Source organism: Danio rerio, chromosome 23 (genome assembly GCF_049306965.1).
Source record: "Danio rerio strain Tuebingen ecotype United States chromosome 23, GRCz12tu, whole genome shotgun sequence".
In the NCBI taxonomy this organism is placed as follows: Eukaryota; Metazoa; Chordata; class Actinopteri; order Cypriniformes; family Danionidae; genus Danio; species Danio rerio.
The window spans coordinates 36,689,373-36,717,129 of record NC_133198.1 but is presented as its reverse complement, the minus strand read 5'-3'; the positions used below and the strand labels follow the sequence as shown (position 1 = coordinate 36,717,129).

Here is a 27,757-nt window from a genome sequence, read left to right as displayed (position 1 = left end):
ATACATGCTGCAATAGAAACACCATTAAACTAGTTTGTTTAATTTAAAATCTATATTTAAAATAGGTACTATCCTTATAAATAAACTGCATAGTTGCAATATTAACGACTACTCGGCTAATAAAGCCTCAAAAGTACATTATGTTGTTCAACAGCTGCAATATTTGTCAATGTAGTGAGTTGTCTAGTCCCTTTTTAGTCATCATGAGTAACAACTGCAGGGTTCCACACAATTTATTTATGTTGTCCCAACACAAATGAAGTTAACAGTTTTAACAAATTTATGTGTATTGAACAGAAATTAAGTTGTCCCAATGAAATCTCAAGAATTGTATTAATACACCACATTTTAAATAAGTAGTTTGAACTAGCAAAGAAAAAAATTTTTTTTGAGTGAACACAAGGGTGAAAAGGCTATACGAGTGCTGATATTACTTTAATATTTCACGGCTATATATATATATATATTGTAATTTGGTCCAAAGATGATATAATACAAAGTACAGTTTTATAAGTACATGTTTGTTTTTTCTTAATATTAAAATTTTCAGAGGATATTTAAGTTGCTGATGACAATTGAAATGCATCATCGTCTTGTGAAAAGGATCTATTGTCTGGTAGAGCAAAAAGAAAGTGGTTGTCTGATGGCTGTGCTTCTATTTTCAAAAAAAATGTGTTTCAATCCATCTTTTATTGAATTTATCAAAATCAACCCAACCCAAACTAGTACAGGGTCTTTAGCATTTGCAAAACGCTCAGTTTTTGTAGGTCAAATATGCCAGTGTAGTGTGGACAACAGACAAAACTATCAAAACAAACGTTAAAATGAAAACTCTCTAGTGTAAACGGCACCTAATACAAATTTTCCATATAGGAATTCAATCAGCAGCTCTCAATGTTCATTTGTCAGGTGCAATTACTGTAAACATGCTTTATTCTCCTTTAACTTTTGGAAAGGGCCATAGAAGGGGAGTGTTTTTGACGTAGTTCTGGAAAGCGGGGTCCGACCCCCACTTCTTCATAGCCTGCTTCTCAAGAATGGGGATCCCACTAACGTGTCTCAGTAAGAACCAAACGAAAAGTGGAGAAAGTGCACTGAGGTATTGAGGTCCTTGCATGATGGAGGAAGCAGACAGGAACAGGCCGGACCACTGCAGGATCTCCCCCAGGTAATTTGGGTGCCTGCTGTACGCCCACAGCCCATGATGAATGAACTTCCCCTGTATGACATGAGATAGATTATATGATTATAGCTCTATTCATATGCAGTTAATAAGCAGTTTCTGGAAACCAAATCCTTTTTTTGTGTTATTACTATTAAGGATGAAATGTGTTATCTCTCAATATGATTGGACAAGCAGCTAGCCCCTCCCTAAATTACCATATTTGGTCAACCTATTGTTGCTGGTTAAGAAATTCATTGAAGACTAAAAACATAACTGGAGACAACCGGAGGGTAAAGAACAACCTGTCTGGTTCAGGTTATGATCGGTCAAACCTTATAAACCCATAGCTGTTAATGCTAAAATATTTCATCATGATATGAGTTATATGGTTTTCATGTCCGCTTAATCGCAGTCTTATCAGCGTCTTATTATCAGTGCAATGTATTACTCACCACATTATCTGGATCATTTTTAAAATTCCACTTCTGTTGGTCTGCAATGGCCTCTGTAGCAAAACCCAGCCCCCATATTCCCCAGCCAATGTAGTCCCGCGGGCCTAGAGGCTCATCTCTTCTCTCACTGTTCAGAATTAGGGTGGGCAAAAGGGTAACAAAGACCCACAATGCTAGAAAGGAGGAGAAATCTAGATTTATTTCGATGCCAGATGGCTAATCTTTAAAAAAAAAAATATATATATATATATATTTTAGTAGTGAAACTATTTTGGTGAGATAATAATTACTGAATATAAGGGATACTGCAGCCATCATTATATATTATTGAAATAAAACAGGTTTAAAATGTAATCATCATCATGTGATATAGATTAGTGTAGATCAAGTGCAAAGTTCAACTTCGATGTAATTCAGAATAGAATGCTGAAATAAAAAAGGCTGGATATTTGATATATTGACTGCATAAAATACGACTACAGAACAGATGCAAGGAAACTTCTATTTCCTGCATATGATTCAGAATAGAATAGATTATTGAAATATAATAAATTGGATATTTGCTATGCAATATCCCACCAGGCAATTTTGTTTAATAGACCTCTAAACACACACTCATGGGTCGCTTTATTAGGTACACTTGTCCAACTGCTTATTAACGCAAATTTCTAATCAGCCAATCACATGGCAGCAACTCAATGCACTTAGGCATGTAGACATGGCCAAAATGATCTGCTGCAGTTCAAACCAATATCAGAATAGGGAAGGCAAATGCCTTTTTGATGCCAGAGGTCAGAGGAGAATGGCCAGACTGGTTCAAGCTGATAGAAAGGCAACAATAACTCAAGCGCTTATTTATTATATCAAAAACAGATTAGACAGACTTTACACATGTAGTCATTCATTAATTTGTGTTTTGATGACTAATCTAGTTTTGGAGCTTTTCTTGGACATCTATTGGATTTTCACTGACAGCCCAAATTTTGATTTTGATTGGTTTCAGCTATGTTTAGATGTCTATTAAACACAAAACTGCTTAGTGGGATATTGCACAATGAAGAGCAAATGTCCAACTTATTCTATTTCAATATTCCTTTCTATTCTGAATCATATTCTGTACCGTTGTATTATATGCAATCAATATATTAAATATTCATTAGATTTTCACTGACAGCGCAAATTAAGCCTTGTTTAACCAAGACATCTATGTTTAGACATCTATAAGTAGAAGACAATAAAGAAATAGAATAAGTAAATTGTATACTTGATTGTTATGTGATAAAACAAAATAGAATATCTGTGTATAATTAATAGAATACTGAAACAGAATAATAAAACCATATGGAATGAAATAGAATATTGAATAAAAAAAAATTGGAAATTTTGATTTTTACTGTTTTATAAAATAACAATAATATACAGTTGAAATCAGAATTATTAGCCCCCGTTTATTTTTCCCCCTATTTCTGTTAAATGGAGAAATTTTTTCAACACATTTCTAAACAAAATACTTTTAATAACTCATCTCTAATAACAGATTTATTTTATCTTTGCCATTCATTCATTTTCTTGTCGGCTTGGTCCCTTTATTAATCTGGGGTTGCCACAGCGGAATGAACCGCCAACTTATCCAGCAAGTTTTTACGCAGCGGATGCCCTTCCCATCTCTGGGAAATTATCTTTGCCATGATGACGGTAAATAATATTTTACTAGATATTTTATGACACTTCTATACAGCTTAAAGTGACATTTAAAGGCTTAATTAGGTTAAATAGGCAGGTTAGGGTAATTAGGCAAGTTTTTGTATAACGATGGTTTGTTCTGTAGACTATCGAAAAAAAAAATAGCTTAAAGGGGCTAATCATTTTGACATTAAAATTCAAATTTGCCTTTATTCTAGCTGTTATACAACAAATAAGACTTTCCCCAGAAGAAAAATTATTATCAGACATACTGTAAAAATTTCCTTGCACTGTTAAACATAATTTGGGAAATATAAAAAATATAAATAGAATTCAAAGGGGGCTAATAATTCTGACTTCAGCTGTATATTGTTTAATAAGTTAACAACAATTTGTATAGCAGAGTATTATCATTTGAATAGATTGAGAACAGTACCAAAAAATTTTTTATTCCATATGTAGGGTATGTGCACTGTAAAAAATGATGGGTTCCACACAGTTCCTTAATCTTGTCTAAACTCAAATCTACCAAATTAACTTTACAATTAATTTACAATTTTAAGTTGATTGAACATGAAACAATTAAGTTGTCCCTAAAAAACCTCAAAAACTTTTTTGAGCTCAATTTAAATAAGTAGCTTGAACAAGCAGCAAAAATATTTCTTTGAGTGTGATTACTAGAATAGACTATTGGATGTTTGACCTTTGTGATACTGAATAGAACTGTATAAAATGCATATAAATTGCCAGTAAGCAAAAGGAAAGTGAGTGAGAATAAGTCAAAAACAAATGAATTCTTATGTATGCATAATGCATGTATTCTTAATTCCTAATAGTCTTTTGTTGTGGTACTGTTTTGATCTCATGCATAGGGTCTGGCTTGCTGCAGTAATCAATTAACAGTAACTATACAAATAATCAATAGCAGTAGTTGAAATACCTTGCATGGTCCAGTAAACAAAGAATGTCCCAGGGCTGTCTCTGACATTGTTAAACCTCCGGTCTTGTCCTTCCTTTAGGATTCTAAGAAAGAGAAATGTCCCGAGCCTGCAGCAGCACAAGGCCCAATCTGTTACTTATTGACTTATTAACCAGACCTTAATGGATACATTAATACAACATGAAGCTGGACTGACTTCACTTTTATTAATGCTGTTTAAAGCAGCAAGACGCCAATAAACAGTCCTGTCTTTTACATTACTAATCACTCTTTCTCTCTCTATCTATCTATCTATCTATCTATCTATCTATCTATCTATCTATCTATCTATCTATCTATCTATCTATCTATCTATCTATCTATCTATCTATCTATCTATCTATCTATCTATCTATCTATCTATCTCTTACCTCAATCCCCATGCAGTGACAAGTCCAGTTTGTACATTCTGTCTAAGGTGTCCACTTCCGCCCCATACACGACTGAGGTGAGCCAGCAATATGAAGGTACCAGATCCTATACACAACAACAAAATTATGTAGTACTTAATATGATAAGGCGTTCAATATCCTTCCAGATATGGGCAGAGCAGCCAGTCACCTGTGTCCGTCCATTTTAAAAGTGAGGCGTGTTCACTGAATATTTTACCAATGAACCAAGAGACAATTGGTAGCAAAGTTCAAGGATTCTCAAGAGCACATTTCTCAGAGAGAAAGAGAGCGAGTGTGTAGAAGTTAGGATTTACTCAAGGGAGCTGAGTTTGAGAGACTGAAATGATTGGATAATATTTGTGCTTCATTGAAGAGAAATGCAAATTGGATGCTGAGGGGTGAGTAATTTGGGTCTTGTTTAACTTAAATGTGGGAGATAGGAATTTGCATTACACTTGTCATGATACATTTATGTTCATAATATATGAACATGCTAGGCATAACATACTAACCAAAATAACTGTAAAAATGTTTCCTATTTGCTGTATTAAGATATCTATGTAACGTATACCATAATATACAGAATTATGTATTTTAAAAAGGATATTTGAGTTGGTTTAAATTGTTTATCTGATGAAATATTAGATATTTGATGTCTGAGCATATGTTTAGACGGAAAAGAGATATTATTCCTAATTTTGCTCGTAGTGATTTATATAAAACATCAGTCTTTACTCATTCAGTCATTACTAGGTAACAGTCTTTCGTTTTTCCCCTACACCTCCCGCCTCTAGCTGTGTGATTGACAGTGCCTTTTCTAAAGATTGGCCAATCACACGGCGGCTAGGGCTCAGAGGACATGATCTGATTGGCTTGTTAAACGATGGGCGGGAAAACTCGTGCAGTTCGTTAAGCTGTGTTGTGGGCGTATTTATGGTTGTTTCACAACACGTTAATGTAGTTTAGATAACCGCCGTCTCGTAATACTTTTTGATAACAACTAAATTTTTTCTGATTTAATTACAATACAACCGTTCTGTGGGTGGCTAGGCGACAAAAACACAACGCTTATTAACCTTAAAGCGAAAAACCATAGGGTTATGTATACGCTAATGCATAAATAGATAACGTAAAGCTGACGAACGCAAGGAAGGTAATATTAATATATCATTATCCTATGATGACTGCGCCTTTTGGATTAATCATTTACCTGCCAAGTCGTAAAACTTCTCCGTTTTGAAAGAGCAGGCAAGTGCCCACCCGACCCACTGAATGGCCAGGTCTGTGGCTGCACACTTCGCCAACGTGCTTCCCATGATCATTTCCGGAAGGTCCTGAAGCAGCAGTGTCACAAACTTGAGTTCAATCATACAAACTTCTGCTAGAATATATGAGGAAACGACAGCAGAGCAAAGTTCATAACACTCAGTTTTGAGGAGGAGTGGCCAGTGGATTAACTGGGGCTTATGGGAGTTGTAGTTTGTAAATATTTGTAATATATATTTTGTGTTTGTAAGTGCTAATTGAATAGAAAATCTATTTTAAACAATAGATGGAAAAATGTACACTTATATGATACATAATAGAATAACAAGTTTGATATGCATGTGTTTTGCATATGTAATTTCTTATTTGTATAGTGTACTTTACCATACAGGCCTTTTCAAAGCAACTTCATGACTTAAAAAGAGTAAAAATGGTGCAGATTCTTATGTTTTGAAAACAAATATAAAAAACATAATTAAACAAAATTATTATGCAATATAATATTAGATGACTCTAGCTGCATGACAACCATACAGTACAAGGGGTTGGGAAAATGTATAATATAATATGTATTTATTCATTTTCTTTTCGGCTTAGTACCTTTAATATAACATAATATAATATAATATAATATATAATGGTAAAGTGAATTATCCAAATTGTGAATTAGCCGAATGGTCAGTGAGTGAGTGATTATTCATACTAAACTATGCTGTTGAATGCTTGATTCTGCGTGCAATTATTTTCAGGGAAATAAACAGCTAAAGTAGTGCAAGGCAGGTTTTGACTGCATTAGAGATACACATTACTACACTGATTGATTCATAATTATTTTACAGCCTACAAAAGTCAAAATAAAAGGCTCTAAATGAGAAGCATAAGAAACTAGTACCCCACACAGGAGCGTGAGTAGTAACTTTTTCATCATGGCCACCTATAATGTGTAGTAATTTCTAATAATTCAGTGTTCGTCTTTAGTTACTTCTTACATAATATTCAGTTACAGCAATAATGCTGATGACGTTTTTTTTCAAATTTAAAATACAAATAATGTCATTTACTGCATCAAATAACAAAACAAAACAGTAAATTTATATTTACAAAAATAAACAATGATAAAGATTATAATATGAATTTTTAGACAACACAATACCAATGTTCAAGCCTTCAAATATGTATTGATAATAATAATCCTGATTTTCAGACATAATCAATGAAAATATTTGTTATTCTGACAAAATTACCATGTTTTTTAATTTGATATTTGGGAGAAATATTTTCAGACCTTCCTAGAAAAAAATAAATGAATATAACATGTTAAGTTTTCCAGTGGTCTCTAGATTCTTTTCCCCATAGCTGTAATATAATATAATACAATATACTACCTGATATAAAAGTCTTGTCATCGATCCCAGTTTTAAGAGCAACAAATAATAACTTGACTTCTAGTTGATCATTTGAAAAAGTGAAATACAGTAGATTTTTCTGATGAGTCATCTGATGAACTACATCTCAATCAACACAAATACTGCAGAAGACCTATTGGAACCCGCATGGATCCAAGATTCTCACAAAAATCAGTCAAGTTTGGTGAAGGAAAAATCATGGTTTAGGGTTACATTCAGTATGGGGCGCTGAAATTCTTCAGCAGGATAGCGCAACTTCTCATTCTTCAGCCTCCACATCAAAGTTCCAGAAAGCAAAGAAGGTCAAGGTGCTCCAGGATTGGCCAGCCCAGTCACCAAACATGAACATTTTTGAGCATGTCTGCAGTAAGATGGAGGAGGCATTGAAGAAGAATCCAAAGAATATTGATAATCTCCTGCAAGAGCAAATCAAGGCATTATCTTATTTCATTTCGGTAAAATAAGCATAATCTAGAGGCCTTTCAGCCACTTCTGATACCAAATGATCAACTAGAAGTCAAGTTATTATTTGGTACTTTTACCACTGGGATCAACGACAAGACTTTCATCAGGAGTGTATAGAAAGCATTATCAATAAGTAGGCCCTTGCATCAAATAGGGAATTGCAATAAATTGTGACTAAAGAGCCGCCACAATGTTTAAGTTATGACCTGAAAAGATAAGAGGTTTATGACTGTAGAGAAGAAGAAGCCAAGAAAGGTGTGTATGGGCTCAGACAGAATACAGACAAGGTAAAGTGTCCAAGTCAACAGTCTTTTGCTCTAAAAAGTTCCTATTCTTCTCTAAGGCTCGACCGTATGATTTAAAGGGCTATCGTTATTCAAGGACAGCGCAAGTGAAGAACATGGCAGAGAGCAAGGCCAGCATCAGCTCGAAAGGAGGTGCCAACGTGCTCGCTAAACGAGTGCAGAAACAGTTCAACAGAGCACAGGAGAAGGTACAGCACTTGAATCATAAAACACCAATGTGATTTGCAATTAAAAATAATAATAATTGTTGTTTTGTGTGATTTTTATTTTTGATCCAATAATCAATTCAGTCACGTGGCATGGGAGTAGCTGACCAAAGTTGCTTTATCTAATCCATTGGCAAGAGCCAAAGTAAACATTCAGCTTCCTTCTCTGCTTAAAGGAACACTGCACTTATTTTTTGATAAAAGCTAATTTTAAAGCTCCACTACAGTTAAATAGTTGCGTTTTACCACTTTTTAATTTATTTATTTCTTAATTTAAACCCGATCTCTGGGTTTAGCGGGAACATTATTAGCTTAGCTTAGGATTGATCATTGAATTGAATTAGACCATTAGCATCTTACTCAAAATGTTTAAAAAGAGTGAATCGTTTTCCTGTTTACAACTTGACTCCTCTGTAGTTACATCATGTACCAGGACCAATGGAAAATGAAAAGTTGAATCTATGGCTGCAGCAGGTGCAATTATATTATGTGTTGATGTTTCCTAGTTAAAGCCAAAGTTAACATTCAGCTTCCTTTACCACTTAAAGCAACACACCTTTTTTCTTTTTGGAAATAAGTTTATTTTACAGCTCCATAAGAGTCAAACAGATGAGTTTAACCACTTTTGAATTTATTCAGCAGATCTCCGGGTCTGGCGGGAACATTTTTAGCTTAGCTTGGCATAGATCATTGAATCGGATTAGACCATTAGCATCTTGCTAAAAATGTTTACAAAGAGTTTTAATGATTTTCCTATTTGAAGCTTGATTCTTCTGCAGTTACAGCATGTACCATGACCAATTGAAAATGAAAAGTTGAATTCATGGGTGCAACAGATGCAGTGATATTAGGCAGTCCTGTTACGTAGCTATCTGCTTGTTAAGTGTGACGTGAAGTGAATCGGCTTCCAGGTCTAAGCTCTCTATTAGACTGTATGGGGAAATTCATCAAATGGTAATAATAAACATTTACAAAGCGATGAAATACTTTCGAAAATCATGATCACAACATATATATATATCCATATCCATGCCTTATATCTGATGGCCAGAAAGTGATACATTTTTTTATAGTTTATTACAGTTTTTGGTATTTGTGATGCAGCAAGTCCAGAGACTGATGTGTACACCATGACTTTATATAAAATTCACTTTAAAGTCTGATAGGACTAAAAAGTGTCTATTAATGAATATTTTCTCAATTCAAATGAGTAGCGGCTTGGTCCCGGAAACAGTATTCCATACGTCACCGATATGTCAGGACTTAACAAACAGATAGGGACTATTTTCAGGTGCTGCACAACAGCATTGCTTCTGCTGCAGTCACTGTCCCTTAAATATTATGTAAAAATAAGAGTCCCTAGCCACATCAGCCTAGAAAATAGCAACCTTTTAATTTCCATTGGTCTTAGTATACACTATAAACAATGTTTGTATATTGCGCAGTATTTAACTGTAATATGAACTGTATTTTACTTTAGGACAGTTATGCAGTATGTTACTGTACTGTTACTGTACTCTATTTTACAGTAAAGATATACAATACTCTAAATATATATACTGTAAAATAAAAGGTGCTGTAAATGGGATTTTTAAAAAGTAAATAAATGTATTTTTTTGAAGTAAATAAATGCAAATGTAATTTTTGCTGCCAGTAAGTTACTGTAGATTTGACAGGAAATCATTAACAGTGTGCGGAAAGGTCAAGTTTTAAATAGGAAAATTATTAAAACGCTTTCAAAATTTTTGGATGAGATGTTAATGGTGTGATTTATGCTAAGCTAAGCTAAAAGTGCTTTTGCCAGACACAGATATCGGTTGCTTGCGTTCAGACATAGTAAAACTCAACAATTCACTTCTTGGGGACTTGTAAAATGAGCCTATTTCTAAAAAAAAGTGGAGAGTTCCTTTAACAATCTCCTTTATTGCTGCTATTGATTTTCATTTGTCCGCCGAGGCTGACCAAGTCACTTTACTTTTCTGTTTTTGCCAGTTTACGCTGTTGTAACTTGCCACTGGCTTTTGGTGAAGTCAGGTGAAAAGTTCTTATAAGATCTGAATCCTTGTAAGGGGGCTTTATTCTTTGCCAGCGTGTGCTTATCAATATTTTAGGAGTCGGGTGTAACATCCATCCCAGCGCTGTCAGTATATTTCCAGAATCCCCTTGTCATGGCTGTCAGGTGTGTGTGTTTGTAGACACATTGTAATATGGGATTCTTTTGCAGGTCTTGCAGAGGCTTGGTAAATCTGAGGAGACCAAAGATGAGCACTTTGAGCAGTGCGTGATGAACCTTCACATGCAACAGGTATCTTAGATCTACTATAGTAAATGAGGTAACGCCTTTAAAGATCTAATATGTCCTTGTGATCTCCTTTTGCAGAGCGATGGATACAGAATATACAAGGATCTTAAAGCGTACCTGAATGCTGTCACAGGTTTGATCTTTACTACAGGAGATCAGCTTCTTATAAACGAGAATACTGACGTGCTTTGCTGTGCTTGTGTGTTTAATAGTAATGAGGGATGCTTCCAGTCGGTTGTTTCAGTCCTTGTTTGACGCTTATGATGATAGATGGGATGGTGGACAAGATCTTGGAGAAGTTGTGGAGGTTAGTCTTACACCAAATACAGACCAATGCCAGATTATAACATGCCATTTAGATTGCAAACAATATAAGACCAATAAGTACTGAAGTTCAGTTGAAAACAAGCCCCGACAGAAGATAACAGATCAGGTAACGCTGATGTCTGTCTGCTTCTGCTGGTGCAGTGTGAATTGGGCTGTAGATACTACAGTGAAAACACACTGAAAAATGTAAAAAATGCTGGCAATTTTCTGTCAGGACTTTATCTGGTCAGTTTATAGATGGTGCCTTTAGCCTTAAAACAACACTATGCAATGTGTAATTTGAAATACATGTAAAATGTTAACAAAAACAATACTGGAAATTTATATTGGACCCTATTGAGTGAGAATAATGAGAGATATGGGATACCAGACTGATGTCATGAGGAAACTTTACTATTTTACGTATTGGTAGAATGATGGGTGCTGAATCATAAGGATTAATTCAATTTAATTTGTACGAAAACGTATTATCTTTAAAAGTAGGTGTGCCATTAAACTCCACCCCTATATATATATATATATATATATATATATATATATATATATATATATATATATATATATATATATATATATATATATATATATATATATATATATATATATATATATATATATATATATATACTACCTGAAAAAAAGTGTTGTCGTCAATTCCAGTAAGAGCAACAAATATTAACTTGACTTCTAGTTGATCATTTGGAAAAGTGGCAGAAGGTAGAATTTTCCGATGAATCATCTGTTGAACTGCATCCCAATCATCACAAATACTGCAGAAGACCTTCTTAAACATGCATGGAGCCAAGATTCTCGCAGAAATCAGTATTATAGTACAGGGGTTCCCAAACTTTTCAGCACGCGACCCCTAAAATAACAATGCCAGTGACTCGCGACCCCCAATATTAAAGACCCCCAATGTTATAAATACAGAAAACTTGCATGCAATGGCGCACACACACACACACCAGTAGACCAAAGTCTGTTCTTCATTACAATTTTTTATGTATGTCAGTGCTGTAAATGGGCCAGAAAGTTTAACCTGGTGTTATAAAATCAATCTGCTGCATCTGACGCTATTTCTGTCTTTAATATAATGTAATTACCCCAGGGGTCGCAATCCAATAGAACAAGTAAATAAGCTACTATAGTAACTATAAACGACTGTTTTTTTTTTCTTCAGTTGGTTATGGATAAAATATGGTAATTCTTATGGCCTATTTATATTTAGATTTTTGGAAATCACCAGGCGACCCCCCTTCATTGTTACGCGACCCCCACTTTGAGAACCATTGTTATAGTATATAATTTCAGTATGGGCACAATAATTAGCTACTAAATCAAAATGTATATCATTTTGATAACATTGTGTCTATTCCAACATATATAAGTGTCTATTCCAACACATATATTAATGCAAATGTGTTTTCAAAAGGGAGAAGATCTGCTGTGGAAGGATTATGAAAGCAAGCTGCACGATCAGGCATTAATCACTATGGAGTCTTACATGAGCCAGTTTCCGGATGTCAGGGTAACAGTGGCCGACTCACATACACCTCGCACAATCCTCTCAATGATTTTTTTTACAAACGACACTGTAACTGTAAACAATTTGTCTTCATGATTTAGGACAGAGTGGCCAAGCGAAACAGGAAACTCGTAGACTATGACTCCGCTCGCCATCAGCTGACAGGGCTGCAGAATGCCAAGAAGAGGGACGATATCAAAATTGGAAAGGTAATATTATTCTTCCGGAAGTTACTGATAATTTTCAACCAATTTTACAAATTTTCATTCAATAATTTGTTTACTACTGATACAAGACATATAGCAACAAACCTATGGTTCACAAGTATGAGGGCCAAATTTATAAGACTTTAATTTTTGCTGTCGTTATTCTTCCAGGCAGAGGATGAGATGAATGCGGCCAAAGTGATATTTGAGGACATAAACAGGGAACTGAAAATGGAACTGCCTATTCTGTTTGACAGGTTTGACAGTTGTTTTTGTAACGACTCCTGCTTAAAGTCGCCATGAAATCAAAATCGACTCTTCATATATACACAATATGTATATTGTAGTATATATAATAGTTATATATAATATAACTATTATTTATAATAGTTTGTGTTTATGGATATTTTTTACAGTGTGGTTATGAGATATTGAGGGAGTAACTAAAGTGACGCATATTATATTATATCTATGAACTTTTTCAAAAATGAAATTGATCATAAAAACATTTTATTTCTGCATTTCTTAGTCGCATTGGCTGCTATGTCACAGTCTTCCAAGCCGTTTGCAGCCTCAGAGAAACCTTTTACAAGGAAATTACCAAGGTAAACCAAATGTGAAAAAATACAGCTGTGTATTAAAACACTGGAGTCATAATGAGCAGTGATTCCTCATGGTTGTTTTTTTTATTGGCTCCAGAACAATGATGTTCTCCAGACTGTGATGAAAGAGTTGAGCGCCCAGCATCCTGACCAGAGCTTTGTCGTGAAGAACTTCAATCGGTAAAAGATTTCATAGTCTGTTCTTTGATCAATTTTTTTATTTTTAGTTAAATGTCTGTAATAAAATGGCTTCAGCTGCTGCATGTAGTAACAAATGAATCTCTTTGTTGTCCTTTTAAGCTCGGGCTCCTTGAAGAGAAGGTCATTCAGAGACACTTTGTCCCCCAGATCACTTAAAAGCTTTTATGATTTCCACATGACTATGAACCCCAGAGGCTCTCTCAGGTAAAACCCTCTTTTCAGCTCTCCTCTTTGCCTTCACATTTAAGTTGGGGAATTACTCCATCTGCTGGTGAATCTGCATGTTGTACAATACTTCTTGTATATTATTATATATTTATTTATTACAGTGCAGGGTTCAATGCTAAGGATTTTTTCTGCTGGCCCAATCGGACTAATGGTTCAGATTTTTACTTGCCCTGCCCATATTTTCACTGGCCCCTCTAAAAAAAGTTAATAGCTATTTCTTAGCCACAAATATAACAAAAAGTGTCAAAATGTTTGTAAATATAAAATGTAAATATTTTTTAAAAATTATAAATGTGTAACGAGCAAAATTCATAGTGTTTTGAAACAAAAGATGGCTAAAGACCAGCCAAACTGACAGCAAACTGTACAAAAGATCACTTAATTTTTTTTAGTCGTGGTGTACCCTGGTATATGTCTGCTTCCAAGACGTTAGAAACAAACGTTTTCCTTTAACATCATCATTTGATGTTACCGCCATGTTGCTGTCTCTTCCCTGTACTAATAACGTGCTCACATCATCCAATCAGATAAGAAGAACCGAGAAGGTAGCATTTGAAGGCTTGAAAATACGAACTGTTTCTCAATTCTAAAACTGTATTTGCACGCAATTGACAAATAGTCACAGGCAAATTAAACTTTAGTAACAAGGCAGCAGTGGCCCGATCGGGCCAGTAACGATCCTGTCTACTGTCCCGAGCATCTCACACGCTGGCCCCGGGCCATCGGGCAGTCCTTATTGTTGAGCCCTGTAGTGTATTTGTGCAATTATCCTTATGAGTAATCTGTTTATTGTTTCTCTTTCTAATCTCTTTATAAATAATCTCTTTATTGCTCACTGTTGTTGTTTTTGCTGTTGTTGTTTTTCTTTAAACAATTGTGAATTACTTTAGGACAGGGGTGTCCAAACTCAGTACTGGAGGGCTTTCGCTCCAACCCTAATCAAACACACCTGAACCAGCTATTTAAGCCCTTACTAGATATACTAGGAACGTCCTGGCAAGTGTGTTGAAGCAAGTTGGACCTAAACTATGCAGGACACCGGCCCTCCAGGACAGAGTTTGGACACCCCTGTTTTAATATTTTAAATTTAAATGAATATAAACTGTTTTTGGTCTAAATTTGGTACCTTTTGTAATAATTAGATTTCATGAATATTTTGTGGTTCATAATAGTGTTTTAATTAGTAAAGGAAAGTCAAAAATCAAATGAAAAACTTATCACATTAATTTAATATATGAGAGTAAATAAATAAAAGTTGACCATCAAACTATTGATAATAATATATACGACATAAGCAATCAAATGTCATTGAGTGTAATAATAGCTCTTATGCCAAACAATAAATAAATTAGGCATATTTGAGAACAAGAATAATTTGAATACACATAAAATAATCCATAATAACTTAATTCACACATTAAAACAGACACTTTAGTTGTCTTTAAAATGACTTATAAGTCGACACAATAGCCTTGTGGTTATTTCAAATCCACTAGAGTCAAACAGCTTACTGAAACCCCCCAACAACACCCCCCCCCCCACCACCACCACCACCCCCCACATTTTGCTTCCTGTCTGATTACTGTCCTATCTAATAAAGGCAAAATAAGCCAAAAATAAATCTTTAAAAAAGACTTATAATAAACTTATGATACTACGCAATCATTTTATTCATCCCTTACTCCACAAAACTACACTCAAATAATATTTTTTTGCTGCTTGTTCAAACTACCCATTTAAAATTAGCAGAATCAACACAATTCTTGAGTTTTCTTTTTGGGACAACTTAATTTTCTTATGTTCAATCTACTTAAATATGTAAAAACAATTAAATTAACTTAATAGATTTGTGTTGGGACAACATGAAGGACTTATGTGAAACCCAGTATTTTTTACAGTGTATTTTTTTTTTGTCTTTGATATGATGACACAATGTTAGGCATGATACTAGTATTCATCTTAAATTTAATGGCTTAACAAGGTTAATTTGGTTAACAAGTCATTGGACATCAGTGGTTTATTCAATAGCCGATATGAAAAATAATTCATTAATAATATTGACTTTTTTTTTTTTAATTCCAGCCAAACTAAAAGAAATAAGAATTTCTCCAAAAGAAATAGGAAATGTTTGTATAAATTGTATTCAGCACTCTAAAAAACACAGCTGGGTAAATATAGGACATTAGGGGTTAAATTAACCCAAGTAATTGGGTTGTTATTTTTAACCCCATAAATGGGTTGTTTTTCTACCCAATAATTGGTTAGTTTTATTTAAATAATAGGTTAATTTGATCCAAAAATGCCTGCGAAAGATGACCCAGCAATTGTGTTGTTTTGACTCTGCATCACTTAAGTATGATGGGGGATGTGCAGCTTTGATTACAAGTGTACAAAAGGTGCTAGTAAGAAATTTTTTAATTCAGAAAGGTCTGACTAAGGGCTGCTATGAGCATAAATCCAATTTTAATAATATGAAAACGCAAGGAATCTGCGTTTACGTTACACTATTTTCATTGCATTTAAACAAATTAGTACATAATATGTGGTATCCCAGTCAGCCCCTGCTGTGAGTTGATTTGACCCAAAAAGCTGGGTTGAAACTACCCAAGACTCGGAAAATAACTCCCAAAGATTACCCAAATGCCTCAACCCAAGATTTGGGTAGAAAAAATTACCCCATGTTTTTTAGAGTGAAAGTATCCAAATTTCACAGGAGGACTTATAATTTTGTCTTCAAACGTGTATTAAAGGATACAAAACCAAGATATTTCTTCATAGATATTTGCGATTTACAGGAGAGACAACTCTTCCAGTTTTCGGTCTGACAGACCAGCTTATGGCACCTACAGCCCCACTAGCCCTGTACCCATTTATGAGAACGTCTCCGGTTCCAAAGGGGCAAAAGACAACCCTGCAAAAGTAGACTATCCCACAGAAGAAGAGGAAGAAGAAGGCACCTCCTCCAATGAGCCACAGGTGGATGGAACCAATGCCTCTGAAGACAAACCAGTGGTGGAAGGGAAGAAAGATGAGAAGAAAGAGTCAACGCAAGCTTCGAATCAAGACGGACAGGGAGAGTCTTCTGAGGAGGATAACAATGAAACTGAACTGAAGACCAACTCAAACTCCAAAAACAGAGAACAGAAGCCAGTGGAGAAGGATGATGGGAGTTCTGGTGTGGAGAACGGGATACATCCTGATGTTAAATCAGATGAACAAGAAACAGATGCTTCATGCCATGTGAGTTCCGTTAGAACACCTTACAGACTTAATAAGGGCATTTTAATGATAATAAGGGGATTTATTAAGCATTAGAACAATGTCAATGTAATTTAGCTTTAGGTTATATATATTTTCAGTACATTATAATGTGTCCTGCTTATTTTCTGATAAAAAAACTCTATGTTAACTATGATTTACAGAAGATCAGAACAAAAATCATGTGATGCCCTTAAATCACAGTGCAGCCCAATATACAAATCAAGAGTCATTCATTCATTTATTTTCCTTCGACATAGTACCTTTATTCATCAGGGGTCACCACAGCAGAAGGCACCGCCAACTTATCCAAAATTCTGCTCAATTAATTATCATGTTTAGTGTTTCGTGTACTGTTTGAACAATAATAGTTATAATAGTAGTTTGTTGAATACAGTATATACACTCACCGGCCACTATATTAGGGACACCTTACTTCTACTGGGTTGCACCCCCTTTTGCCTTCAGAACTGCCTTAATCCTTTATGGCATACATTCAACAAGGTACTAGAAATACTTCTCCAAGATTTTGGTCCATATTGACTTGATAGACATGTGGATTTGTCAACTGCACATCCATGATGCGAATCTCCAGATCCACCACATCCCAAAGGTGCTCTATTGGATTGAGCTCTGGTGAATGTGGAGGCCATTTGAGTACAGTAAACTCATTGTCATTTGCAAGAAACCAGTCTGAGATTATTTGCGCTTTATGACATGATGCGTTATTCTGCTGGAAGTAGCCATCAGAAGATTATAAGAGATGGACATGTTCAGCAACAATACTCAGGTAGTCTGTGGCATTGACACAATGCAATTGGTACAAATAGGGCCCAAAGTGTGCCAAGAAAAAATCCCCCACACCATAACACCACCACCACCAGCCTGAACCTTTATTCAAGGCAGGATGGATTCATGCTTTCATTTTGTTGACGCCAAATTCTGACTCTACCATCTGAATATTGTAGCAGAAATCGAGACTCATCAGAGCAGGCAACACTTTTTCAGTCTTCCATTGTTTAATTTTGGTATCCCTGTGCGACTTGTAGCCTAAGTTTTCTGTTCTTAGCTGACAGCAGTGCCACCAGGTGTGGTCTTCTGCTGCTGTAGCCCATCCACCTCAAGGTTGGACGTGTTGTGCGTTCAGAGATGCTCTTCTGCATACCTCAGTTGCATCAAATGGCTAACTGAGTTACTACTGTCTCTCTATCAGCTTGAACCAGTCTGGCCATTCTCCTCTGACCTCTGGCATCAACAAGGCATCTACGCCCACAGAACTGCTGCTTTCTGGATATTTTCTCTTATTCAGACCATTCTGTTTAAACCCTAGAGACGGTTGTGTGTGAAAATCCCAGTAGATTAGCAATTTCTGAAATACTTAGGCTCAGTCTGGCACCAACAACGTTTAAAGTCACTTAAATCCCTATTCTTCCTCATTCTGATGCTCAGTTTGAGCTGCAGCAGATCGTCTTGACAGTGTCTGCATGCCTAAATGCATTGATTTGCTGCGCTGTGATTCGCAGATTAGAAGTTTGCTTTAACAAGCAGTTAAACAGCTGTACCTAATAAAGTGGCCGGTAATTGTATTACAGTGTACAGTAGTAAGTGAGCTACTAATATTCCATAGCCATCATATTCTGTAAAGAAACATTTTTAAAAAGTTCCTCAAAGGAGTAAAAGTTATTTGTTTGACCTGTTTTTAGGCTCTTAACAAGGATGAGCGTCCACCAGGAGAAGTGAAGGAGGGAGTAAAGACAGAGGCCTCGAAATAGCAGACAAAAGGTCAGCAAAATTTGAGAACACTTCCAGCTCATATTCATGAAGTGATCTGCTGTTTCATTTAATGCAGCGAGAGCAGATGACTCAATGTGTTTTCATCTGTTCACAGAAAAGATCTACTGTCTATTGCCAATATCTGGAACCAAACATGAAGTGAACAACATAACGGAGGATGTCTGAACACTGTTCTTACATGAAATCATGATTTTTTTCATTTCTGATCATTCAGAGGATTGCTTAAATTTTTGGGTTTTAATTCGAGTACAGTTTATTTTATAATATCACATTTCTGTGTTGTCTTTTATGCTTCACATGTGGTGGTCTTTCTGTTTTTTCCCCCCAATTTATCAGTGCAAAACATCCATTTATATAACTGATGAAAAGTATCACATTAAGCTGTGGGGATGATAGTAATGTACTTGACAGTCTTCCATTAAAAATAATATAATACAAATGAACTTGCCACTCAGTTGGCTGTTATTTTCATATTTTCCTCATTACACACTCAAACAATTAAACTAATGACCCAAATCTCCTTTGTTTTTAAGAGGTTAGTCTAGCAGGGAGGTGTTGTTGGTTAATGTCATTTCGTGCAATTATTCAACCATTGTTTGATTTCTCACGTGAGCTGGCAGGAGGAAGCGCTCGTGAACGCGCACATGGTATGAAGTCACTCGTATTTGCGAGTCGGCTCCTTTGAACAGATTGTTTTTAGGAGCCTGTTAAAAACGATGCAGTGGATCTCTTACGCCATGACGTATTTACGTCGCCTCAGCGTTTCTAGCGATTTAGTACAACCACGTTGTCTAGTTTGGTCTTAACTACCTATTTTATTTAGTTCTTTTTAAATCAAATCATATGTACAAATTCAGCCACATTCAAAACCAGCTCTACGTGAGTTAGATATGGAAAGTGTCATTTTGCGAGGCTTTCTAAATTAATTTAGTCACAAAATGCGTTTCATGTATTATTAGAATACTTAAACATTGATCATTTACGTTGATAAAGCTCCAAACTAGTCTTTCAAGTTGTAAACAAATACCAAACATTGCTTAGTCGGATTCGTTCATCTGATTCGTTGAAAAGAGTCGACTCAATAGAACGACTCGTTCAAAAATCGGTCGTCGCTCAAACAGTTTTGTGGATGAGCGTGTGGCGGCTTTACTAACCTACTTCAGCTTGAACACCGTCTGCTTTTCATGATTTATCGGTCTGAAGTTCAACTGTTATCACCGTGATCTCCATCTTTCACTAACAAGTCGTTTATCTGCGACTTTGTCACTGAAGCAGGTAAGTTTTTTTGTTCCTGTTGGACTCGGGAGTTGATCTGACGGTTTTAAATGGCTGAACAGCTGTTAAATGATGAGCTTTAAAGCTCTTTAAAGTGGTCGCTTAACGGCGTGAGAGGGAATTTCCCACTACTATCAAACTAATTAAGCTAATGGAATTGGCAAAACTGCGGTTTTCGGTTGTCTCTCATACAAATAAACAATTAATCACGGGTGGGTGGTTGTTTCTTTGAGTCTGTGGTGACCCAGCACCTCTGGCTTTGTGTTTTGCTGTGCACACATCACAATGAGAGGCTTTTAAAACGAGCTTTGTAACTACAAGCTTTATAACGAGGAAAGTTGATTCAATTTAGGAAGTGAGCCTCATGACTGCAGCCATAGAGTTTATTCATAGATTTAATATTCATTCTGACAAACGGGTGCTGTTGTGCGTACATCTACAGTATGTGTTTGTCAATTTATTAGTCTCCACCCTCATCAAATATATGGCATGATTAGCAGTTTGCCTCGATTTGTCGACTGCACATGCAAGCATGTAAGTAGTTTTAGATTTTAAAGTAATTAGCCATTAAATTATTACCAAATAAACTTATCTTTTGTATTCAAACGACTGCAAAATATGACTGTAACTTGACATTGAAACGCACATTTTCAGTAATGGGATAGTTTACATAAAACTGAAAATTCTATCATCATTTACTCTCTTCAATTGTTCAAAACCTGTTTAAGTTGCTTTTTTCTGTTGAACACAAAAGAAGATACTTTTGAAGAAAGCTGAAAGGAAACCTGTGACCATTGACTCCCATAGTATTTGTTTTTCCTACCATGGATGTCAGTGATTATCGCTTTCTTTAAAATATCTTCTCTTGTGTTGTACAGAAGAAACTCATAAAGGTTTGGAACCATTCAGAGGAGAGTAAATATTGAGGTAAAGTTAGTTTTATATTCACACATTCATTCATTTTTGGACAATGACAACTTGTGTTTACCATGCAACTTTGAATATTCAGTGTAAAATCTCATGCAAGTATGACTTCAAAGTTCAAAACAAACAGTATGTGAACAATGTTGTGCTTTGATAGCCATTGGCTGCTAATATGATTTTCTTATTTAAAATTGGCAAACAATACTTTATGAAATAATTTTGTTAAAAAGAAACAGAATGTGCAAATATAAGAGCAACTTTACCTCAATATTAATGAGTACATTTTTATTTTTGTGTTAACTATCCATTTATCTTAACATGGTGCAATGCAATTTATAAACATTTTAAATATACAAGGTATCTTACTGAATGCTTGAGAAAAGGCTAAAGGTACTCACTTCATAAAATGATTCTTGTAATTTATAAACTCACCAGCCACTTTATTAGGTACAACTGTCCAACTGCTTAAGTAAATATCCAGTGAACAGCAGTTCTGTGGGTGCAAATGCCTTGTTGATGCCAGAAGAGAATAGTCAGACTGGTTTGAGCTGATAGAAAGGCAACAGTAACGCAAATAAACACTCGTTACAACCAAGGTATGCAGAAGACCATCGCTGAACAACATGTCCAACCTTGAGGTGGATGGGCTATAGCAGCAGAAGACCACACCAGGTGCCACTCCTGTCAACTAAGAACAGGAAACTGAAGCTACAATTCGCACAGGCTCACCAAAGTTGGACAATAGAAGGTTAGAAAAACATTCAGGTGGTAGGGTCAGAACTTGGCGTCAACAAATTGAATGCATGGATCCATCCTCTTCTGTGGAAATGGTTCAGGCTGCTGGTGGTGTAATGGTGTGGGAGATATTTTCTTGGCACACTTTGGGCCCATTAGTACCAATTGAGCATTGTGTCAACACCACAGCCTCCCTGAGTATTGTTGCTGACCGTAACCATCGCTTCATGACCACAGTGTACCCATCTTCTGATGGCTACTTCCAGTAGGATAACACACCCTGTCATAAAGCATGAATCATCTCAGACTAGTTTCTTGAACATGACAATGAGTTCACTGTACTCTTATGGTCTCCACAGTCACCTGAACTCAATCCAATAGAGCACCTTTGGCATGTGGTGGAACAGGAGATTTGCATCATGGATGTGCAGCCGACAAATCTGCAGCAACTGTGTGATACTATCATGTCAATATTGACTAAAATCTCTGAGTTATATTTCCAGTACCTTGTTGAATCTATGCCATGAAGGATTAAGGCAGTTCTGAAGGCAAAAGTGGGTCCAGCCTGTTAAAAGTATGGTGTACCTAATAAAGTGGCCGGTGAGTGTAGTTTTAATTGATGAAGTATTTGTAAAACTTATTCATGCACTTGTTTTTGCTTCTGTACCCATTTATACATCCAGTATTAGTAGGCGTCAGTGTGAATATAACTGTACACACGATATGTCTGCTTCACCAGTGAAGGTTATTCACATTTAATAGTTAATGTTTAAGCAGAAGTTTACTCAGGAAGACATTGTCAATTTCACAAAGGACAAATTTGTAAAAACCCACAGCTGCAACACGTTTTATTGCTGAAATGAGTAAATAGTGTTTATTTTGCTTCATATAGGTGTTTGTTTCAACGCAAGTATGACTTTCCCCGTGACTAGCACTGCATCGATTGGTAAGTCGTGCACCTTTTCATCCATTATAAACATAAACATCTTTTAATAATTTAAAAAAAGTTAACCTTACAGGCATAGGGTGTGTCGCTCATATCAAATAATCAATGCAAACACAATGAAACATGATCTTGGCACCAACACTTTTTTTCATATATGTAAGCTAGTCTATCTTGAGCGATAGTGTGGTCTAGAAATGTGTCACTGGAAGCCAGACTGAAGCCATTATTAAAATGCACACGCAGTTAATGCCTAACATGCATTTCTTCTAATCTGGTTACTCTTCAACAATGCTGAACAGTTTCTCCAGCTGGAAATGGTTGTAATTCCACATTTTTTTATTGCCTGTGATCTTGACATACAGGTTTTGTGTGTCATCTTCAAGTGTTTTTATTTTGTGCTACAGGGACGGGCGTTACAGCAGGAACAACTGCAGTTCCACCACAAACAGACATGACCGTCATTGGAGGTAATTGACTTCCAGTGTATTAGTCTAGTTTTTTAATATAAGACTTGTCAGTGCATGGTACCGCGGTTTAGTTTAGACTAAAGCCACTGAGGTGTCTTAATAACTAGGCATCATATTAAACAAGCTTTATTTATGTTATTTTGTAATTGGCGTAATATCAAGTTGACAAAATATAATGTTTACATCTTTGGACTTGGAATTCTGTATTTCTGAATACATAACAAAGGTCAGGTGATGGGTCATTGCCTTCAGACAGAGTTTACAAATTATGAGTTGTAGGAGGACGTGAATGGTTTGTGCTAGTTGTAATTTTATGATCGGGAAGGCTGTAGAGGAGTGGTGGAAGAGACCAGCGCTCTACATGGGCCGCCGGAAGAAGTAATTATATAACCACTGTAGTTACAAGATGGTGCGAGTGCAGCTATGCTCCCTGGCCTCTTTATTAGATATACCTGCTCAACTTATTTATGTTAATATACATACTCACCGGCCACTATATTAGATACACCTTATTAGTACTACTCCCTTTTGCCTTCAGAGCTGCCTTAATCCTTTGTGGCATAGATTTAACAAGGTACTTAAGAGATTTTGATCCATATTGACCTGATAGCATCACAGTTGCTTCAGATTTGTCGGCTGCACATCCATAATGCAAATCTCCCGTTCCACCACAACTCAAAGGTGCTCTATTGGATTGAGTCTGGTAACTGTGGAGGCCATTTGAATACAGTGTAGTCTCAGTTTTCTGTTCTTAGCTGACAGGAGTGGCACCTGATGTGGTCTTCTGTTCCTGTAGCCCATCTCCCTCAAGGTCCGACATGTTGTGCGTTCAGAGATGCTCTTCTGCATACCTCAGTTGTAACAAGTGGTTATTGACTTACTGTTGCCTTTCTATCAGCTCAAACCAGTCTGGCTATTCTCCTCTGATGTCAACAAGGCATTTGCGGCCACAGAACTGCTGCTCACTGGATATTTTCTCTTTTTCAGACCATTCTCTGTAAACCCTAGATATGGTGGAGAATGAAAATCCCAGTAAATCAGCAGTTCTGAAATACTCAGACCAGTCCGTCTGGCACCAACAACCATGCCACGTCCAAAGTCACGGTCTGATGCTCGGTTTGAACTATAGCAGAACATCTTGACCATGTCTACATGCCTAAACGCCTTAAGTTGCTGCCATGTGATTGGATGATTAGAAAGTTGCATTAACAAGCTGTTAAAAAGGTGTACCTAATAAAGTGGCCGGTGAGTGTATATAAGCAGTTATTGCAGTAACTCTAGACATGGTCAAAAGACCTCAATCTTGTTTTTTGCAACCCCATGCTAGGCATAGTTTGTATGCTTTTCTTAAAACTTGGATTGTCTAATAGATGTCCAAGAATAGCCCAAAAATAGTCTTCTACAATGAATGGCTACACATTTGAGATGCCTGTTTAATGTGTGTATTTGATGACTAGTCAATCGTCTATTGAATTTTCAGCCATTCTATGTTTAGATGTGTATTTGACATCTATTAATCGATGTTAGATATTTCTCTATAGATGTTAAATAATAGATTTGATTTCTTAATAGATGTCTATTTGACATATATTTAAAAACTAAATGTATTGGTGGGTTAGTTTTGAGCAAACAAACCCAAAGCAGTGCACTTAGGAGTGTTTTAATTGTGTCAGAGATTTCACTTTGCTCACAGTTGATTGGTTGGATCTTGAATGCGATCTCTAAACCAGGGGTCCGTTCTTCGTACCTCGCTTAAATGATCTAAGATTATTTGGCAGATCCTGGATCTTTTAATCTTGATAACTGATCTCTCGCTAATTTGGTTCTTCAAACAAGTTCGCGAATCAGATTAGAATGTCTGGATGAACTGATCTGAAAAGGCTGCGTGTGTTGTGAAGGACAGATTTATCGATCCTCGAAATCATGATCAGCAATGCAACGATTGGCTGATGGCACAGCAGCGTAATGACATCATCTGATTAATATTCAATTATCCATTTGAGCAAAATTACATCAAATTAGCAGTAAACCGTTTGTTAAATATGACATGCAATAACTTTTCACATATGTTGTGAGCTGCAGGCTTTACACTTTCATGTGTCAAGAGTTCCTCATGTATTTCAATGCAAATCAGTGTATCTAGTTGTACATTTAGAAAAGATTTTCTTTATCGTAGTAGCCGTTTTTTAATCGGTGTAAAGAATAACTTGTTGTTTACAAAAGCATTTTGATATTGGTAAAGGCGTCTGCAACTTTTGTGAAGCATCAAATCACTGGCGTATTAACTATTAAAACATGTTTATGTCAGCATAAATGTATTACTGCTTTTTTTTAAAAAGTCACATATTGTGCATTTCTATTATACACAATTTGTACTAAAGCGATCTAAAAAGTTCGTATTAAGTTTTCTCTTTGCACCAGCAGGTGGCAGTCTTTGTACTTTCATTTCGAGGGTGCAGATTGCATAAGTTTTATTAATATGTATAACTTTATTTATTTTATTAATAACTATAACTTTATATATATATATGTATATATATATATATATATATATATATATATATATATATATATATATATAGTTAAAAATATTTACTATTTTCCCAAGTGTATATAACTACTACTGTAAGGAAATATCAGAATTCGGTACATACTTTCTGTATTATCTTTGCTTGAACTGAGCCGATCTAATCCTGTTTATATGAATTGAACCTGCTCCCGATCAGGTTTGACCTAGCAGAACTGTAGCTATGACAACAACTCTCGGATCAGCTTTGAAGAACGAAATGATCCTGGATCGTGTCAAATCGTCAATATCCAAAACCAGCTAACTGAGTAATCCACGTACGAAGAACAGACCCCAGAACATAACCTAATCCAAAGCAGGCTAGCCATGAAGCATAAGGCAATGTTTCCCAACCCTGTCCCTAAAGGCAACCAGCAGTACAGATTTCTCAGGAATGTTTCCAGCACCTTCTTGAATCAACAACTAACCTAATAAAGTGGCCAGTGGGTTTTTGCATTGCACATTACCAGAAAGCTTTAATAGGGATAGCATCAGATTTGTAGGGTATAGTACACTGTGTTCACCAGCAGGTGTCATGATGAGGCTACATATTGGATTAAATCTCTGTTGAGAAATATGTGGTTAATTTTATAATAATTGCTTTAGTTTGTTTTTTTTAGTGGTCATCGCCCTGATCCTGCTGACCCTTGTCGTCGTTGGGGTTCTGCTGTACAGATACCTGTGTCACAGTAAGGGGGTTTACCGAACCGCAGGTGAACCCGCTCCAGGAGTGGACCCAGACCAGGTCTACAATGACACCGTCACCGAAAACAAGAAGGAATATTTCATCTGAACCATTCAGCATCAGGATGGATTTAACCAATGATCAAAACGCATGGACGGCTGCAGACATCTGAATATGTCCATGTAGAGAGGTTTATATGCAAGGCGTTTGGGGTGTAAACCACTAGTCTGTGCTTTATGGATGAATGTTTTGTTGAAGGGATACCATTTGAGTTTTATGTTAGAAGGATGAGGCAGATGTAAAAGCAGGCTTTATTCATGACGTCAATAAGCTCAGCATCAGTTTTGGTATGGTAAAGTTACTGGGACAATCTTTTTTTTTTTTTTTCGTCAGTCTGTTTAAATAGTCCACTACAAGCATTATAAGTACTACTTCAGCAGAAATAGTAAGGTCACATACATTGGAGTTATTATCAATTACGAGTTCAGCTAGCTGCACCTCAATGAAATGCTAAACATTGCAGGCACTGTACATTTAATTAGTTTTTATGCAGTCATGTGGCATTTCTTTATGCATTTTTTCCCTTTTATCATTTAGAATGGATTTTTTAAAAGATAATATATAAATCGCAAGATTTTTTTAGATTGTGAAAAGTTGGAGAATACAGTCACAGTGCCTTGTTAACTTTTTAAATTCACTTTTTTATTAATATTTTTATTATTATTTTGTAACATGGTGCCAAATATAATAATTACCTCTCATTTTTTGTTAAACCAACAAACAAACAGGCTGATCATACTGTCAAATGCATATATGATGTGTTTTGTGCAGGGTTACAATATTATGTTCCTTGTTATGAAAATGAATGTAATTTATATCGGATTCTGAGTCCAATTATTATTCTTTTTTACTGCGGTTAAACAATTCACTTCCATTTGGACACAAGACAAAAATGCAAAACATGAACTCAACACAAATGTTCAAAATTCAAAATAGCTTTTATTCTAAATTTTGTTTTATACTTAAGGTTTAGTATAAAAAAAGTTAAGTGCACCACATTTTTTTTTCATTGGAGATCTTGTTGTCATGTAGCAAACTAGGAAGGACCTTGGTTCCTTGATGCTGCAGTATGCATCCATTATAACCCATCACAATTTTTTTGATTATATATTTATATTTATATATATAGAAAAAAAATGAAAGGGTTCCCTGAACTGTAGTGCCCACAAAGACGTATACCATCTGTGACTGTCATGGTATTGAGGCTCAAGATAAGCAGTGTATCCGCTACATTGCATACACAAACACACGGTGGCACATGCCATGATAAAAATGCTGCGCTAATATTGAAATGGATATTAGGTTCTGAAGGCTTTGCCCTCATGTTTATTTATTAA

The 27,757-nt window shown here is 35.8% G+C and overlaps 2 protein-coding genes and 1 long non-coding RNA gene across 8 annotated transcripts; 2 read left to right on the top strand and 1 right to left on the bottom strand.

Moving 5' to 3' along the window:
* Positions 1 to 671: 671 nt before the first annotated feature.
* si:ch211-210c8.6 lies at positions 672 to 6,035 on the bottom strand. The gene is made up of 5 exons (XM_021470018.3): positions 5,882 to 6,035; positions 4,651 to 4,756; positions 4,241 to 4,347; positions 1,618 to 1,790; positions 672 to 1,219 (listed from the first exon to the last, which is right to left on the bottom strand). The coding sequence occupies exons 1-5, from the start codon at positions 5,991 to 5,993 to the stop codon at positions 932 to 934; spliced, it is 786 nt and encodes a 261-aa protein (XP_021325693.2). The 5' UTR covers positions 5,994 to 6,035; the 3' UTR covers positions 672 to 931.
* On the top strand, positions 4,912 to 19,216 carry bin2a (bridging integrator 2a). Of its 4 annotated transcripts, none has more exons than XM_009296977.5 (14): positions 4,912 to 5,069; positions 8,173 to 8,301; positions 10,544 to 10,624; positions 10,700 to 10,754; positions 10,834 to 10,928; positions 12,381 to 12,476; positions 12,575 to 12,682; positions 12,851 to 12,936; positions 13,209 to 13,284; positions 13,379 to 13,461; positions 13,582 to 13,686; positions 16,506 to 16,950; positions 18,672 to 18,750; positions 18,857 to 19,205. In XM_009296977.5, exons 2-13 carry the CDS (start codon positions 8,209 to 8,211, stop codon positions 18,738 to 18,740), a joined length of 1,392 nt encoding a protein of 463 aa, XP_009295252.1. In that variant the 5' UTR covers positions 4,912 to 5,069; positions 8,173 to 8,208; the 3' UTR covers positions 18,741 to 18,750; positions 18,857 to 19,205.
* A 639-nt stretch (positions 19,217 to 19,855) lies between these two features.
* On the top strand, positions 19,856 to 27,242 carry si:ch211-210c8.7. Of its 3 annotated transcripts, none has more exons than XR_011008498.1 (5): positions 19,856 to 20,037; positions 22,200 to 22,296; positions 22,589 to 22,642; positions 23,047 to 23,109; positions 26,296 to 27,242. It is a non-coding gene; the product is annotated as a si:ch211-210c8.7 (long non-coding RNA). The 3 variants fall into 3 exon arrangements; XR_011008497.1 differs by lacking the exon at positions 22,200 to 22,296 and adding an exon at positions 20,916 to 20,964; XR_011008496.1 differs by lacking the exon at positions 22,200 to 22,296.
* Positions 27,243 to 27,757: the final 515 nt, after the last annotated feature.